This window comes from Phycodurus eques, chromosome 21 (genome assembly GCF_024500275.1).
Source record: "Phycodurus eques isolate BA_2022a chromosome 21, UOR_Pequ_1.1, whole genome shotgun sequence".
Classification (NCBI taxonomy): Eukaryota; Metazoa; Chordata; class Actinopteri; order Syngnathiformes; family Syngnathidae; genus Phycodurus; species Phycodurus eques.
This window is the reverse complement of record NC_084545.1, coordinates 7,201,565-7,220,104: the sequence shown is the minus strand read 5'-3', so window position 1 is coordinate 7,220,104 and position 18,540 is coordinate 7,201,565. Positions and strand designations below refer to the sequence as shown.

General features: G+C 41.9%; 1 protein-coding gene across 9 annotated transcripts; it reads left to right on the top strand.

Moving 5' to 3' along the window:
* The first annotated feature begins 24 nt into the window (after window positions 1-24).
* On the top strand, window positions 25-16,093 carry nktr (natural killer cell triggering receptor). 9 transcript variants are annotated; one of them, XM_061666221.1, is made up of 17 exons: window positions 25-141; window positions 1,225-1,306; window positions 2,920-2,994; window positions 3,702-3,809; window positions 4,029-4,073; window positions 5,572-5,659; window positions 6,418-6,447; window positions 6,547-6,692; window positions 8,243-8,441; window positions 8,547-8,705; window positions 8,793-8,880; window positions 10,040-10,188; window positions 10,266-12,785; window positions 13,595-13,672; window positions 13,763-13,822; window positions 14,333-14,434; window positions 15,576-16,093. In XM_061666221.1, the coding sequence occupies exons 2-17, from the start codon at window positions 1,249-1,251 to the stop codon at window positions 15,643-15,645; spliced, it is 3,975 nt and encodes a 1,324-aa protein (XP_061522205.1). In that variant the 5' UTR covers window positions 25-141; window positions 1,225-1,248; the 3' UTR covers window positions 15,646-16,093. The 9 variants fall into 9 exon arrangements, with proteins under 9 accessions (XP_061522205.1, XP_061522198.1, XP_061522200.1 ...); XM_061666214.1 differs by having other exon boundaries at window positions 15,475-16,093; XM_061666216.1 differs by having other exon boundaries at window positions 6,415-6,447; window positions 10,299-12,785; window positions 15,475-16,093.
* The last annotated feature ends 2,447 nt before the right edge of the window (window positions 16,094-18,540 follow it).

The following is an 18,540-nucleotide window of genomic DNA, read 5'->3' as shown; positions in this document are numbered from 1 at the left end:
GAGGCTTGAGGGACAAAAGTGGATTTCGATACGCTTGCGCGAGCGGATGCTCCTCAGATGTAGCATCGCGTTGCTAACGCGTTAGCACAAGCTCCCTCCTTCGGTGACTAGCTGATAATTTAGCTAGCTGTTGCTGCACAGGTTTGTGCCCTGCTCTTTATTAATAGAATTGTATAAGTGAATTTTGAACGGTGATTGTGTCTTGAGAAATACGAAAATAGGCCCTAGGCTAGTTAGCATTAATTCGCCTAGCTGTCGCTTTCAACTGTAGACTAATATGGTTAGCGTGTGTAACATTTACATTCGGTTTGATGTGTTGTTATAATTAGTCGTAAGCGACAGGAATTTTACGGCGTGTCGACAGATTTATGATAACATAAACATCGTGACTGTGGAATTTCAAGTGATGTTAAAATTGAAGATAAAGCGCAACACTTGTTGATTTGGCGTGATAATCTACATTTGTCGCGCTCGCGTTGTTTGGTAAAATGGAGCCTTATTGTTGTCTATTATTGGAGGGAATGTGTGAGTTCATGAAAGCAGTGCAGACGAGGAAAACGGAATGTGTTTTAGCTATTAATACTTTGCAATGCTGACGGCCGCTCGTCTCTTGTCATTTCCAGGAGTATACTACAGTGTATCCCAACCTTTATTAAGCCAAAGCACATATTTTCCACTGCAATGGCACACAACCTACCACAAGTGTCACTGAAGTATAGTAAAATAACGATGATCTGATCTTATTTTACTCAGTATTTACTTGGGCTGTGTGACATCTGGACCTGTTTAGTGAAACACGAAGCTATTTCTCTGTTGTATGAAAACCACTAGGTGGCTACAGTTTAATTTGTACGTTCTGCCATCTAGTGGAAGAGCATTTTATTGTTCTGCCTATCATTGTATGTTGGTGGCATAGAAAGATGAGCAAAGATACACTATAAGTTGTAAATAAATAATACTTTTTGGACCAGTTAAGTGAAATGAGATGATTTCCCGGTACACCTTATGACCTCTCGCAGCACAGTGGTTGGGAATCACATAGACTGTAAATCTGGCCTCTCTCTCTTGGCTTCATCATCATCGTTCCTCCTCCCATCTGCCTCTACCTCCTCTCTCACTCTTGCCGGCCACATTTTTCAAGCTTTTCCCTGTCCACTTACAACACGGACAAATCTGAATGCACATAAGTATTTTTATATTTTCTGTTCTTTCATGACATTTTAGGTCACTGGTGGGACTTTGATCGCAATGGGGGTGAAAGACCGCCCTCAGTGTTACTTTGATGTGGAGCTAAATCGGGAGCCAGGTAAAATCTTTGTTTGTGTTTCAAATGAGTATGGTTTCATGGAAGAAGAGATTTAGGTTATTATCATCAGTGTTTCCCTCACTACTGCATTCATTTCTGGTTATTCTTTATCTCGGTGTACCTGAAAACTCAGAAATTTTTCTGACCGTGTGTGTCCTGATGAAAATGTACCTATTTTAGGAGTCTAAACATGTTGTCCGTGGACATGTCTATCGTAACAGGACACACAGAAAACGTCTCAAAGACCATTACCCAAATTTATACAGGATGTCATCCATTTTGATTTGAAGCAACCATTTTGGGGAATTTCCAGATTTTGTACTTCAACAAACTCCAACTAGAGAATTTATGAAAATGAGGATCAGTCGGAAGCAGCAGATGAACAATAATAAATTGCCATTTTATGTGGGCGGACCCTCGCGTAAAGTTTGATGACCATTGCATGATTAGTCATGAAAACAGGGACATAGAGGCCCTTGGAAAGTTTGAAAAAAATCGTTCCCCGAGACCAGTTTCATTGGTTGACATGAAATTGGGTGGATTTATCTATCATGACAAGATATATGAAAAAGGCTCATGGAACCATGCCCAAAACTAAACAGGAAGTAGGCCATTTTCGTTTTGTATCGACCGTTTTGGGCAAATTCCAGGGCTCGTACTTTGGAGAAACTCCGACGCTGGATTTTTCCCAAATGACCCCACTTAGAAGTAGGTATCTTCGACAGATAGGTGGCACTAAATTGCAAAGCTTTTTTGCATACGCCATCTAATGTGGGCAGAGCATGGCGTCAAAGTTTAATCATTCACAGGAGTCCATAGAAATGTCCTAACAGACCAGTTTATTCACCTCTGGTTCAAAATGTTTTTAATGTGAGGGAGGGACTAAACTACCTCCAACAGTGTCTTTCATGTGAACTTCACCACAGGTTTTGTTTGTAAATTATGTTTTGTATTTTTTCAAGGCAAGTTAAAAGTGCTGTATATGTCTTACAAAGTCATGCTCTTCACCCGGGTTTGTTGTTTATTGCGCTGTAATTCATGCAGATGCTCACGGATTTACTGTAAAAGCTGTGGTTTTCCCGCCGATTTTATATCTTCGTCGTTCCGTATAAACCAGCAATTTAGCGGTATTACCAGCCGTAAAAGGAGTCAGAGCACACGTTGGTGCTGACATGGCCGTACTTCGCTGGGTTCTATGTGAAAGGCAAAGGTGGATAAATGTCGGATTGTGCTTTCATACAGTTTCCCAATGGCATATTGCTGTGTCTGGGCACGTTTTTATAGAATGACACGGCTTTCCACAATCAAGTAATTAGATGATGTGAGCATCTAGTGTTTCATTTAAAATTGTCATCTGGCAGCGACCATTGTTTTTAACACAGCAGAACGGTAGAAGTGAGTGTCAGGTGTTAACCTTCACAACCGAATTCCCTTTCACAAAGCTCCCATTTGTCTGTTACGTGGCGCTTTCTGATATACCCCACCCCTTTCACACTGAACAGCAACACTGGAAAAGCTGACTTCGACAGGCAATGTGAAAGGGGTTTTTGTGTGAAAGACTCTAATGTTACAGCTTTTGGGAAACTGATTCTCTTCTCGATTTTGTTTTGCAGTTGGGAGAATTGTCTTTCAGCTTTTTTCCGATATTTGTCCTAAGACCAGCAAAAACTTTCTCTGTTTGTGCACTGGTGAGTGAAAGAACCTTATTTTTTTCATATGCCTGAGAAACATCTTAGATTATGACCATCATTTTACAATGCTAAGAAGAAGACAAGCAGGGCTGGGTATAGTTTTTCTCATTGAAAAGATAAAATACCTTTAAGGAATTTTGAAGTCAAACTTGCCATTACACTTGGCATTAAAATATCTTTATTAACTGTATAGGTTATGTTTTAAGCAAAAACCTTAACATTCTTAACTGTTAACTAAAAGTTAAAAACAATAAAAGGTGCACTACCCTTTCTAGCTCAGGAGGTGGCGTGTGCCTGAGAGGTGGTTCTCGTCACGTCAAGATTAAAAAGGGCCTGGTTTGCGGCGTCCATTTGTACTGAGCAGCCAGGACAGAGGCACTTGGACCACATTTCTACACACTTTTCCCTTTCTCCCATCACAAAATAAGCCATATTCACGATTCGCTATTTGCAAATTAACCTATCCGCAGATTTTTTTCAACCTGTTCACTCAGGTAAACTAGCAAAAGATTAGCAACCTAAGACTCCATCTTCAACAACCAGCCCTTTGTTCTTTGCCCCTCATGCGCACTAAATGAAATATCTGTAAGGTGAGAGGGTCGTCATCTCAAATTCCCTATTTCCCCACAAGAACAGTCATGGTAGGTCTGTTGTGCAAACCTTTCAGTGTGTACTCGTTGACAGTGTTCCGTATCTCTTTGCAGGTGAAAAGGGAACCGGCAAAGTAACAGGGAAAAAGCTGTGCTACAAAGGCTCCACATTTCACCGAGTTGTAAAGAACTTTATGATCCAGGGTGGCGACTTCACTGAAGGTGATGACGCTGTCTTGTTTAGCCGGCTCTACGCAAGTGACTTACTTAAAGTTGGATGCTGCTTAGTGTTTTCTAATTTTCCTTCACACTGGAGTTCACCTTGAGGATAAGCCGTCAGCAACATGTTCTGACAAAATGTTCATTTGCCATGTTTCACGCAAAAGTTGACAATGTACTTGTACCACAAAGTTTAGTCTGAAACATGTCACCGCTTCACAGGAAACGGAAGAGGAGGCGAGTCTATATATGGTGGCTACTTTGAAGGTAATTAGCAATCGTGATCTAATCACCCAATCTGTTTTGCCTCTCAAATGTTTCATTTAAACCTCAGCTATTTATTTAGGAATGAGCAAATTGTTGCATGCAAATTTTAGGAAACTTTGATGTGGGTAGCTGAATGTCCTTACAGAAATCATGGCATTTCATTTGTGGAATATTCTAGCTACACTACCGGTCAAAAGCAACAGGAGAGACACGGTACGGATTGTCCAGGCATTTAATGGTTAGCCCAAAATCACAGTTTGACAAATACATTGGTTTTATGGTCTGAGGTCAATTCATATTGGGTACAGTAAGGCAGTGTTTTTTGGTTTTCTTTTTGTTGTTGTTGTTTTTTTTTTGGTGAGGGTGAGACAGTGTACCGCCCCAACACTCGTCTGATCAGGACACTCCGTCTGCTCCTTTTTTTAAGAAATGAGCAATGCAGACCAGTGCAACAATAACAATTTGAATAGTCTGCGGTATAATGCAATAGAAACACCTACGGCATTTGTAATTGCTTTGGCCTGACATCTGCTCACAATGCACTGCATTTGTTTACCAAGTAGCATGTGGTGCAAGGTAGTTACTCTTCCTGTCCCTACAATATCTCATACTAACTGTTTTGTGCTGAAAAATCTTAACACGTGAGAAAATCTAGAAGCTGCTCATTGCAATATGTTGCAGTCATCTACTTCTGACCGGTAGTGTAGTTGAATGTCCCTGCTGACCTTCATGTCACCTCCTCTTATGTACAGTAGTGAACCGTTATGGGCTTTTCTTGACCAAAATCAGCATGGAGAGTTGGCATTCTCTTTATTGAACGCTACAATCGTCTTTCCTAAAATTCTCCAACGTTATTCTTTTATTTGTAGAGGGGTCTTTTGCAAAAATGAGAAGGTAAGCCCATTTACACATGCCCACACTGTCCCCTCCTCCACCACCTGCCCTCAAACCACATTTGCACTGTGAGTGGATCTGACGGGGAGCTTTTCCATTCCAGCACAGCTGCCCCTTCCCAATACCTCAGCCTGCTCACATTTCTTTTTATGTTACATTGTTAAAAGCTGCAGTTGCCCTTTACAAGGTTGCCACAGCACACTCCCTGGAGTACCACTACCACAGTGGCACTATTGGATTTAGTCGCGCAGCATTGATATTTTATCATTTAGCTGTCCTAAAGTAAAAGTTAAGCACTTTTATTTCTTCCATTTTGACAATTATGCTGTATTTCTTTCCACACCTACCAATTTTGATGCTATTTGATTCCATTTGCAAATAAACAGAAATCTCAGTGATGTGAAGCAGCCACCACATTTTTACGAAGGGCTGGTGGGTGAGGCGATCACTAGCTTTAACGGATGACTATTAATACTAGCCTTTTAGCATTCAGTTGCATTTCCTGTCTTTGGCTAAATGTTAAAATTAACACACTGCTGGATTACGTGCCTCACACAACAACCCCCCCCCCCCCCCCCCCCCCTTGTTTTTCTGCTTTACACAGATGAGAATCTCACTCTCAAACACGACCGTGCCTTCCTGCTGTCCATGGCCAATCGCGGAAAAGACACCAATGGTTCACAGTTCTTCATGTGAGCCTCATTCTTTGACCATATCCCCCACATCACCATTTTAATAACTGATTTAAAAGCACATCTTTATCATTACTTCTGAATAAGTGCCACTTTTGCTGTCTTGTCTCTTAACCTGCTTGGGCATCGACAACCCTCCCCCACTCCTTTATGTGAAGTTTAGAAATAATAGTGCAGAGAAACATCGATTCAAACCTTTTTTTACCCACAAATGTGTTACATTTCTTCTCTTGCCGTTTTTTGTGTAAAATTTACAGAAACTCTAGCATCCTGCTCTTCCAAGGTAATGTGTCTCCAAGGCTGTGCTTTTCTCTCTCTCTCTCTCTCTCTCTCTCTCGACTACATCTAGTAGTTTGTATTTGCAAGCATTTTGCTGAGTGTTGACTTGGGATCTGAACAGTAGTCACAAATGGCTTGAGGTAACTGGTTAAAGGGGGACCTCCATAGGCAATATTCAAATTTGGATTTCAGCCAAAATTCTGAGGACAAAATTGGGAAAATCTAATTTGTGTTAAGTCCAAAAAAGAACTTAAGCTTCTTTCGATGATTTGATTGGATTGGAGATCCTAAATTCACAATAGATTTGCAATCATATCTCTTTGAGCAAAAGGTCTTTATCTTTTCCCATCGTAAAATAAAACCAGGCTCTCTCAAATTTCCCTTTTTGTTCTCATTCTTGTTCTCCTTTTTCTCTTTTTTTCCTGGTCCTTATCTCGCCGTCGATTGACACGCACCGGGCTTGGTTTTTTCACCAGCAGCACTACCAAAATGGCGCCTCATCTTGACGGGTATGCAGTTTTTTGTTGTTGTTCTCCCCCCCACCCCTTTGTTTGCGACTAACACATGAATTACCGGGTATCCCCCCTTTCCTACGCACTGTGCTTCAGAGTCCACGTCGTCTTCGGCCTCGTCATCTCCGGCTTTGAGGTGATAAAGAAGATCGAGGGGCTGAAGACAGATTCAGCGAGCCGGCCATACGCCGATGTCAGAGTCGTGGACTGTGGACAGCTGATCACCAAGTCGGCTAATGACAGTAAGTTAGACACTCTGACTTACAGAGGGGAAAATAATTATTTGATCCCCAGCTGAATACTTTGAAAGAAATGAATAGTGTACATTTTTGTTGTTCATTGATTATGGTAACATATTAAAAAAAAAAAAAAAGGAGTCAAAAATGCATAAAAGACACTATATAAAACAGGAGGCATTTTTATTGAGTCAAATGTGTATTTCATCAGAATTCTAGCTTCCACAGATTGGCCGGTGCCCATGTGGCACAAAGCTGTGCACAATCAATCAATTACCAATACTCTTGATTGCAACACGTCATGTGTTTAAAGCATACCTGTTCAAGGAATCAATTTCTTACTTTCCTATCTCTATACTACCATACGCAACACTAAATAGCTGTCAAAAGATCTCAGGCACAAGTTTGCAGACCTGCAAAAGGCTTGAATGGGTTACAAAGACTCAGTGAAGGCAAGTTCTCGCCATAAATATACAGTATTTCGGGCTGTTCCTCAATGCCAGCTTCTTGCCCGCCTCACTGGCATAGGGCCGCGTAACCTGATCTTCCGCTTAATGAAGATCAGCGAGAGGCTCAGAGGTGTTCACTTGGTACCCACCCACATGGTGCCGTCATGCTCGCTTGAATTGAACAGAACAAAGCCTCGGTACAGTGTTGAAAGAATGACTTATGGCTCTTCTACTTGTACTGTGGGTCCTCTGTTTTGTCAGGAGTAATAATAAAAACAGTTTTACAGCCTATTTCATAGAAATGACTGTTATCACTATGACATACGAATATTTATGAGTGATTTACTTGTTGTAACTCATAGATATATGGTGAATTTAGATGCCCATTTCTTACCTGTGCGTCAATCAGGAACCGGAAATATACAGTGTTCAACGAAATTATAGCATTTTGAGCAGCTATGAGGAAATTCAAACTGAATTCACCTTTTTATACACAAAATTAAGCTGGAAATAACCTCAAATTGATATCTTAAGAAATATCAGTGTGCTTTACTGTTTTTTTCTTTATAAAACACTACATTTGAAAGTTCATGGATGACAATAATATTTTAGCATGAAAAATCTTATTTGGGTTAAAGAACTAATACATATTGGTGTATTGACTGTGACAGATTTCAGAAATTACCAATACTGTTCATTTAGAGCAGCTGTGGCATAAACCATACATCAGATGGTGTTTTTATAGATTTGTTAGGCACTACAGTAGCATTATAATAGTAACAATTATGTTCTCAGTCCAAGGTTGTCAAAACTTGGTTCAGTAAGACAAACTCTTCTTACTCTTCAGCGTATTGTGTGCCTGCACTAGTCGAAAAAACAATGCAATGGAGGAGGTATGGTCTAAAGAGGACATAGACAGATTGTTCTGGCTGTGAATGGAGATACTCGATGAAGGCATGGCATTGTAAACCATATTTTCTTTGGTTGTTTTGGCTATACACAGTACACACTCCAACAGGTTGAGCTGTTTTTTCATTTTTTTATTCCTGTTTCTATAACGATGAAAAGATGTCTGCGTTCATTTTTTAAATGTTTTATTTTTTTCAGTTCTGGAAGGCAAAAGGATTAGGGCGTCCCATTCCACTGACTCTTCACCACCAAGCTCCTTTTCCGGGGAGTCTGAGAGCGACTCTGAAAAGTCCAGATATCACAAGCGCAAGAGACACGAAAAGAATAAACGGTCCAAAAAGCGGAGGAGGGTGTCCAATGGAGAGAAAAATGTTCACCTTGAATCTTCCAAACAAAGGTGACAAATTGTAACCTCCTAAATTAATGGTTACCGTCACATGAAATGAATGACTGTTTACTTGGTTGGTGTTTGTAACAAAAAAATAAATACATTGTTTTGCAGTTCAAGCTCCCATGAGCCTGTCGAAGAAGAAATGGGAGACACTGACCATGGCGGGAAGAGGGAAAAGCTCGTCGTCCGACCGGAGGAGATCCCACCTGTGCCCGAGAACCGTTTCCTGCTGCGACAGGACACACCAGCCCAGGAGAACAAAGCGGAGATGTCAGTTTACGTTGGATTAAATTATCGTCTCTAAAGTTGTTGATCATATATATCTTAAAGTGTGATTTTTGTTTTCCCATTTTCCAGAGTTGAGAAGCAAGAATCCACACTTGAAGCTGAGCAGAAACCAGCAGTTTCAAAGTCTGGACGGAAGATCAGAGGCAGAGGAACAATTGTATGTAATTATCTGAAAATGTTTCAGTTGCCATTAAATCCATGTATTAGGTCAGTGGTTCCCAAACTTTTTAAGTCACGCACCCTTTTGAGTTGAGTTGGTGCAACACCTTTGTCCTGCCCACACTCTAAACAAAGGCAAAACAAAGCCAAATTTGTTGTGATGTTTAATCAAGCAAAAATAATTCCCCCCATAAAATGGAACAAATCACACCGAAACACCACATCAAAGATGATTGATCTTGATTGATCCCAAGGAATTAAAATTCATTATGCGAGCATACAGTGATATTGATTTTTCCGTCGCAGAAGAACAATGGTCGACCTACAGTAGCTTCATTACATTTATTTTATTAAATTGTGAGGAAATGGTCATCCATCTATCCATTTTCTGTACCGCTTTATCATCAAAAGGGTCACGGGTGTGCTGGAGCCTATCCCAGCTATCATCGGGCAGGAGGCGGGGTACACCCTGAACTGGTTGCCAGCCAATCGCAGGGCACATACAAACAAACAACCATTTGCACTCACAGTCTCACCTACGGGCAATTTAGAGTCTCAAATTAATGCATGTTTTTGGGATGTGGGAGGAAACCGGAGTGCCCGGAGAAAACTCACCCAGGCACGGGGAGAATATGCAAACTCCACACAGGCGGGGCCGGGTTTTTAACCCAGGTCCTCAGACCTGTGAGGTAGATGTGCTAAGCAGTCGTCCACCGTGGCGCCGGAAATGGTCATATTAAACCTTTTTAGGAAAAAAAATATGCAATGTATGATTTTAGGCAGCATGGTGAACTTGCATTTGCATTTCGCCCTCACTAGTCTGAGGTTTGGGGTACAAGTTGTGAATGGTTGTTTGTCTATATGTGCTCTATGATTGGGCTGCGACCAGTCCGGGGTATACCCTGCCTCTCACCCAACGTCAGCTGGGATAGGCTCCAGCTCACCCATGACACTATAGAAAAAGGATGGATGGTAATATGTAATTATTGTACCATATTTCTTTATACACATTTAATCATGCACCACATGAAGGGTTTTTGGGAATCCTTGTATAAGACCATGTAGATTTTAAGCACAACACGAGTTTGCTGTGTGGAACAATGTTGTGCATACTAGGCAATATTCAAATATTCAAGGTATTGTTGGTTTGTCCGCAGAGGTATCACACACCCACCAGGTCTAAATCTCGATCTGTGTCGGTGGGTGAACGCGGCAGCAGTGAAACTCCGCCCCACTGGAAAGAGGAGATGATGCGGACTAAAGCATATCAGCCTCCGAGTATTGAGCGATGGAGCAAAGGAGAGCGGTATAATTCCATATTCCGCTTTTTGTCTTTGACCATGTTTGTGACCTAACGCACTGAAATGGTTGTTCCTTATGCAGATGGGATGACAGAAGTGACTCTGCTTGGTCTAGGTCCTCTGAGCACTTGTCAGGCCGGAGCTCACCAAGGTCCAGCCTGCCACGGCCACTTAAGAAAGACAAGAAAAGAGCCAAACACAAGAAGAAGGCCAAAAAACGTAAGCCTGGGAAGAAGAGCAGCTCCAAAAGCAAACCTCAAGAATCTTTTGCATCAGAGGGGGAAAGATCGGCCTCTTCAAGAAGGTCCCTTGTCAGAACATCTCTCTCTCCATCTCGATCCTCTTCAAGTCAGCGTTACACGAGACGGCGTTCCTCTGTGTCCAGATCTTACTCCCGATCGCGCTTATCCAGTCGATCCAGATCAAGGGTGAGGTCTTATTCAAGATCCAGGTCTTATTCACGATCCAGAAGCCCATCTCACTCGAGAAGTTGCTCCCGAGCTCGATCAAGGTCCCGGTCCTATTCTCGATCTAGGTCCAGACACAGGTCGAGGTCGTTTACACCAAGCAGAAAAAGGAGTTCATCCAGATCTCCAAGAAAGCAGAAATCTAGCAAGTCCAAAACAGACATAGCAATCCATACACCTGGGAAGCTTTCTGATAGCAAAGTCACACCGGCATCCAGACTCACGGCTGTCTCAGCCACAGAGAGTGTTCCTGTGATCCCACTCAGCGATAGCCCTCCACCCTCCCGCTGGAAGCCCGGTCAGAAGCCTTGGAAACCCTCCTACATCCATACTCAGGACAGCAAGGCCCAAGTATCTTCAGTGAACATTACCATAAGACAAGCAGTTTTGGAGCAGGCGCCAAGTTCAGTTGTGGAAAAATGTCTGCCTGGTGACTCAGAGAGAGACAAATGTGTTACACGGCGCTCGCCCAGCAGATCCTCTAGAAGCAAGTCCTACAGTCGCTCAAGAAGCAGGAGTGCCAGCAAGTCCAGCTCCAGATCCCGTCACAGTAGCGGATCAGACTCTGTGCATTCGGCACATGAGCAGAAGAAATCCCTCGACAAAGATTGGAAAAAGTATTACCGTTCTCTAAAGAGGATCAAGAATATAGACAAGTACATTTCAGTTGCTACTGCTCAAGGTGTCCTGTCAGAGAAGAAAGCAGGTGTCGAGCCAAGTCCTGATAAAGCTATCTCAAAGGGAAGCAAAGAGCAATGTGGATTTCAGGATGGAGAGACAAAGAATTACAGTTCAATGCAGGTAGATAGCTTTAATAACCTGTCTGGATGGGACAGTGACAGCGATAAGGTGAGCCAAAGCAACAGTGATTCCCTGTCAAAGCATCAGAAACCATCTGGCAGCATGCTTGACAAGAGTTCTGGCCTTACCGGGTGGAATTCCGATAGTGATCCTGAAAACATTACCACCAGGGCACTGCCTTTATCAGAGAAAGAAGAAGGCGAGGCCAGTTCTGAATCAGAACAGGAAACCTACAAAATGGCCTCAAACACTGTGGAAGCTCTGGTTGCCGCTGTTTCCGGCCCGTCACAGGTGAATCCGGGGAAGGCCGCTGAGCCAGAGAAGCACAAGAGCAAGAGGAAGTCCAAACGGAAGCACAAACACAAGAGTAGGGGAGAGGGCAAAAGCTGTTCCCGTCACTCGAAGGACAAGAGTAAGAGATCCAAAAAGAAACGTCAGAAACTGAAAGAGACTTTTCACTGGCAGCCGCCTTTAGAGTACGGCGAGGAGGACGACGAAGATGATTCCAAGAGGGGAAAACGAAGCCCAACGCCTGCAGATGTGAGGAGCTACAAAGACCAAAATCTAACCTCTTCGAGCAAGAATTATAATAGAGAGGAATACAAGGCTCCACTGAGGGTAAAAGAATATAATTATAAAAATGCCAAACTATCTGAGCCTCATCATCAGTCCTCCACCAGGAACAGTAGTAACACATACAATATCAAAGAACAGAACTCTATGGATGATATGGACATCTGTACTCCCGAACATGACACTGAAACCACAGTTGAGCATGGAGTGGCGCAGAATTCCTTGAATAACACCCCTGAAAAAACGCTAAAAACTACCTCCCATTTGCCCGGCAAGGCAAATAAAGATGCCCATCCACACTTAAAAAGCCTAGAACAATCCTCTCTTACCACCACAGATACGGACAAGCCAACCAGCACTGTAATCAATTTCAAATGGAGGCCCTTGAAAGGATTGCCTTCGCTCCAGAATGTGAACACAGCACAGCTCATGACCAAAAATGTCCACATTCAGCAGAGCCAGAAGTCCAATGCTCAGGGAGTGCGCATGGAGATCAAGAGCAAGAGCAGGGTCCGGCCGGGATCGCTTTTCGACGAGGTCCGCAAGACCGTACGGCTCAACCAGAGGCCCAGGAACCAGGAGAGCTCTGGTGAGGAAAGCTCCCCGTCGGCAGGTGTAACCAGAGACAACTCCCCGAGGAAGTCACACTCTGCAACTCGGCGGTCTCGCTCAGCTTCCAGTCAACGGTCCCGTGCCAGAGGCTGGTCGCACTCCTACAGCAGGTCCATGAGTCGATCACGTAGCTCCAGCTACTCCTCCAGGTTAGAATGAACACTGTTTTAACTAAACTGTGAGCACAAGTGCACCAGCTGTAAATCTGTCAAAATATTAGCACGATTTAGAGAGCGGTAATGTACGACTTACAATGAACCCCCCTGTTTGCCGCCGGGGATATTTTCCAGACCCACCTGAAATAAGTGAAAATCCGTGACAGATTTTTGTATTTTTTAACTAATTAAAGTATTCCATCCATCCATTTTCTGAACCGCTTCTCTTCACTAGGGTCGCGGGCGTGCTGGAGCCTATTCCAGCTATCATCGGGCGGGAGGCGGGGTACACCCTGAACTGGTTGCCAGCCAATCACAGGGCACATACAAACAAACAACCATTTGCACTCACAGTCACACCTACGGGCAATTTAGAGTCTCCAATTAATGCATGTTTTTGGGATGTGGGATGAAACCGGAGCGCCCGGAGAAAACCCACAAAGGCACGTGGAGAACATGCAAACTCCACACAGGCGGGTAAGGGGGTTGAACCCCGCAACTCAGAACTGTGAGGCTGACGCTCTAACCGGTCGACCACCGTGCCGCTTAAAGTATTCCTTTAGGGCCTGTTCTCACGCTTGCACAGTTCTCCGAATATGAGGCAACGTGATCTTATATCAAGCTGACTATTTTAAAACAAAAAACAGTTAAAACATTATAAATGTAGTCATTAAGGACATAGTAATCAGCAAAGTTTGAATCAAGGCAATCAAGGCGCACATGATAAACTGCGATATGGCGGGGGTAATATTGTACAGTTTGTTAAGCGGAGGAAGTTTGTAATAGTTTTCTCTCGCTTTCAGAGGTCGTAGCAGGAGTCGACAGAGACACGGCCGCGGGTGGTCCCGCAGCAGCACATACAGAAGCTACAGGAGCCACAGGTAGACGTTGATTTCATCATTTGTACATTAGTATTTTTTTTTATTTCACGAGTTTTGTCTCAAACATGATTGTCTCTCCCCTCATGTCAGCCGAACATACAGCAGAAGTCACTCCAGAAGTCGCTCCTATAATCACCACAGGAGATCCAGGTACGTCTTGTCTTTTCATTTGATTATTTTATATTTATGGCCTGGAAGTATCTTTCACACAAATAGTTAAACTGTAGTTATTGCTTGACTCCTGTGTTGTAGGTTAGTGATAGATTAAGGCACGTTCTGACAAATTTGGGTTACATCCCTGCCATAGGAACGGGACTGTCATAAACCAGTGTGCCTTTGTACTTGAGATATCAACATGGGCTAAAATAAAAGCATCTCCTCGATATTTTCTGCTCACATTCAATGTAAATCTATAAGGTCAAATGCAGGAAACTCATCCGAGCCAGATGTCGGCAGTAATGTGCTTTGCATATTGGTTGCCAAATGCCAAAAATACATCCACCTACTCTAGAAGCAGAGTAAATAAATCATTGATTGAATGATTTTGAGTAAAATTCAATGTTGTGGTGTTTGGTTGATTCCAATTTTGCAAATTTCCCCACTGCTGGACTAATAAAGGTTATCTTAAATAATAACATGGCCTAGGCTCTTTCCCCGCAGGTCCCCCTCCTCTGACAGCTATTCCAGTTGGAGTCGCAGTGTGAGCCGGAGGCGAGGGCGCCGCAGAAGCGACAGCTACCGGAGTTCAGACCGCAGATCTCGGTAAGAAGACAAAAGCTCCTCAAAGAAAAAGAAACGTGGCACTCGTTAATTAAACTTGGAAAGCAAAATGGAGATTGAATTGTGATTAAAGTGTATGTCGTTGTACGAGAAGCAGGGGTGGAATAAGGTAGTGTCTCGGGCTGGGGAAAAAAATATATAACTCTGCTGAGTCGACTTAAAAAATAGGTTAACACAACATTTCTGTCTCCAACCCCCGCTGCTGGAACCCATGTATCACATGGACATTTATAGCAGACGGACGCAGTGTTGGGCCAATCATAGATATGAATGGGTAGATATGCTAGCACAATGTAGCTACCCGACGTGCCTACGTGGTGAAAATAAGTCGGAACTTGCTTATTCTTGCTTGCTTATTCTTCAACTGATTCCCATGAATGTGACTGTTTTGTCAACGCCAAAGCGTATGCTATCAAAACACAACATTTGAGGGGGGAAACCAACAACAACAACAAAAATGTTTTTCATATGAAAGGGACTCTCACTTGTCGTAATTGTATGACGTTTTACGCAATCGTATGCAGCACAATGTTGCGGCATGGTCTTTTGGCTTTCTTGCCGTCTACAAAAGGAATGCGCTGACGACTTCGACCTCCCGAGCTTAGTGTTGCCGTAGTATGGAGATGAAAATGGGGGTCGTATCTACCAATACATATCTGTGGGGCCAGTGATAAACCTAGCCCAAAATTACAAATGAGCGCCTGTAAGTGATTTTTAAGACACTGTTAAATATGTAATGTACTTATGACATAAGTATGAGTGTGCTGAATGGTAGTTAGCATTTTTTTAAACTAAATGGTACTTGCTAGCGCACTGCTAATCGCAATTGCTACCGTTTAGCATTTTGCTGTCTCAAAATCTGTGCACCAATGGCAATGATTTTTAGATTAAAAAATCAATAGGAGAATTGATTCTAAAAAGATTCGATTGTGACAGCCCTAGTAGTGTCAGAGTAACTAATGCTCCTGAATAATGCTTTTAAGGATATATTCTGTTTTTTTCCCCACCACTATTTACAACAGTGCGTGTCTCGATGACATGTCTTGCTTTCGTCAAAAGTACCCCAAGGAAATCAGCCCGTTTAATAACAATGACACAAAAATGTGCCATTAACACTGCGCAGGTCCTCACGCTCGTCCAGTCGCAGTTCATCCAGACGTTGGAGTCGCAGTCGGAGCAGCCGCTACAGCTGAGACGAACTATCGTTAACAACCCACGACGCTCTGTTATAGGCCAGTTAGTTAAACACCAAAAGCAACTGAGGCTATTATGCCGTTTTGCGTACTGATCCACGACTGTCCTACATGCTTGCAAATGAATGTAACGTATCAAAAAGAACGTACGATACAGCTAACAATGGCTCAGTCATGGACAAGTTGTATGGTAATCATACTTAAGGAAAGATGCTTATGATGTAAATAATGTTTTTGTTTCCTTTGTTAATGACTTTTATGTTAATGTTCCAGCTGTCATGTGTTCCTGTCGTGTTGGCAAAAAAAAAAAAAGTTTTTGTGAAAGAGTTTTAATTGACGTTGCTGTTCGGATGATTGTTTCACTAGTGTAATAACTGTGCTGAAAATATGGTTTATCATTTGGTTATGAACAATGTTGATGCTCAATAAAAAACACTTTTGCTTGTGAGTTCTTAACTGTCCAGTGCTGGTCTCTAGTGGTTGGAGGTCGGCAATACAAGATTATTTTATCCAATCATAGTCCTCTAACTCACTGGTAAGTGTGTTTTGTTATTTTAATTTTTTTTTATTAATACTTATATTTTGTCATAGTTTGACGTGTACGTTGTTGTGAACTGGTTATGAGAAAATACTTTTTTTGGTTGGTTTCTTGAATATTTGCAGAGTGACTGTTAAGCCTCATACATGCAAGAATATTGAGCTGTACAGTTTATATTTTCTCGAGCATTAATGTTTGGCTTCCACATTGACTGGTCTACAGCTGACTTCCTTGTTACCCCTAGGTTGTTGAAGTAAACAGTGGTAAAATCAAGCTGCTACAGTGGAATCAACAAATATCTTGAAATGGCAGCCTTGCTCCTCTTATTGAAATGGAACAGGTGACTATTCCCATTATGGAATTTGTAGGAATCAAATATCAGATAGCTCCAACCAGGAGATTAATCATATTTTCCTTTGTTGTTATGTTGCTTTAATATAACTGGACTGCTACACTTGCAGAGCAAATCGTAATCTAAATTTGTGTTTGGTTCCCAGAGTTGGCATACTCAAATGAAGTCTCTTATAAGCCACAGTAGTACAGCAAACACTAACATGATGACAGAAAATAAACTTCATGTACAGCTGCATCTTAATAAATGACAATATTGTAGAAAGGTGTATTTATTTAAGTAGTTCAATTCCAAAACTGAAACTCATGCAGATTTAATAAACACACATAATTTTTTTTCAGAAGGCTAGTTCCTACCGAATTGCTATATTAAAGACCATCTTGATTGTTTCTTGGGTTAGTGAATTTGGGGTTTCCACATCAAAATTAAAAGAAATTACAATCAAGTTTTTTTTAATTAACTGGGATAAATTCAGTTTTTGATGGAATTCTAATTTATTGAAATTCACATGTATTTTTTCCTGAGTTTCAGAGGAAGAAATAAAATGTGTCAATAATTGTAATGCTACATTTTATTCTGAGGTGCCGTACACACCTTATTTATATTTGGGTCATTCCTGGCTTTTCGTGCCTTTTCAGTCTCCATTCTTTAAATAAAATGTATAAAAACATTTTATTATAGATCACAAAATATTTGCAATTCAAATGTAAATCCTGAAAATATCAACACACTGTTGTTGGTTATATTTAAGTCTCTGTAAATATACAAATACAAACCATGAATCCATATTCCAGATGTCATGTCACTATTTTAAAGGGAAAAAGTAAGCTAGTAAGTTAAACTTTGCCTTTTTTTGTACATTTTAGGATTGTAACCACCCCGCAGGGTGTCCGAGCTCTCCCTTAGAGATTGACTGAGAAGCTCAGTCATCCGGGAGGGGCTCAGAGTCGAGCTACTGCTCCTCCGTATCGAGAGGCATCAGATGAGGTGGCTCAGGCATCTGGTTAAGATGCTCCCAGGAGGTGTTCCGAGCAAGTCCCAATGGGACGTGACCCAGAACATGGTGGAGAAACAATCTCTCTCAGCTGGCCTGGGAACACCTCCCTAGCCACTTCATCCGGAAAAGCCGGATGAAGTGGCTAGGGAGGGGAAAGTCTGGGCTTTCCTGCTTAAACTGCTGCCCCAGTGACCTGACCGTGGATAGGTGTAATAAAATGGATGGATAGAGGATTGTAACCTGTATGTCTTGCTCCTACATTTCCACCCTGTAAGGCTAACTTATGATGAAAGTAAGCCACATTTTAAAAAAAATCAAACTGACATCTAAACTAAGTTACCTTAGTTTTAGTTTTTTTTAGTTGTATTTAGTTGTAGTTGTATTTAGATAGCTTGCTAAAATTTTCTGATTCAGAGAGCAATAGCTCATTTGGATTAAAAGAGATCATCCCTATAGGTTTACCAGATAGGGTAGAATTAAATATAAACTAATTACAAATGCAAAAACCTAAAAAAAAAAAAAGGAACAACTCACCAATCGACCTAGAAAGACCTTTTACACGAATTTTTACTGCAGGGTTTGGCACAAAATATATTTTCCCCTGCATGGTAGGTTATTCCTCTAGCTTTTAATACAATTGTAAAATAATATTGTTCCATTTCATTTAAATGAAGAATTTCGTGTATTATTTCCGGGAGGGGACACGTTGACTTTTGTTAGTTACTTTCATAACGGGATGAATTTGGTAAACCGCGTGACGTCACAACCTGCGCACACTGGAAGAGGAGGCGCACAGGGTGCTCTTTTGCCGTAGGCTAAATATGCGCATTACTGCTTTTAAATACCCAAAAATGAATATGTAATACAGATTATATAGTTGAGAGTACGCGTCAAAAGACGGGTCGCCGCGTCTCAAACCGTTCAACGCTTTTAAAACGGCGCGGTGTCCCTTTAAAAGACCCCAAAAAAAAAGGAAAAGCGCCCATATGATCCCAGAGCTCCAATCAA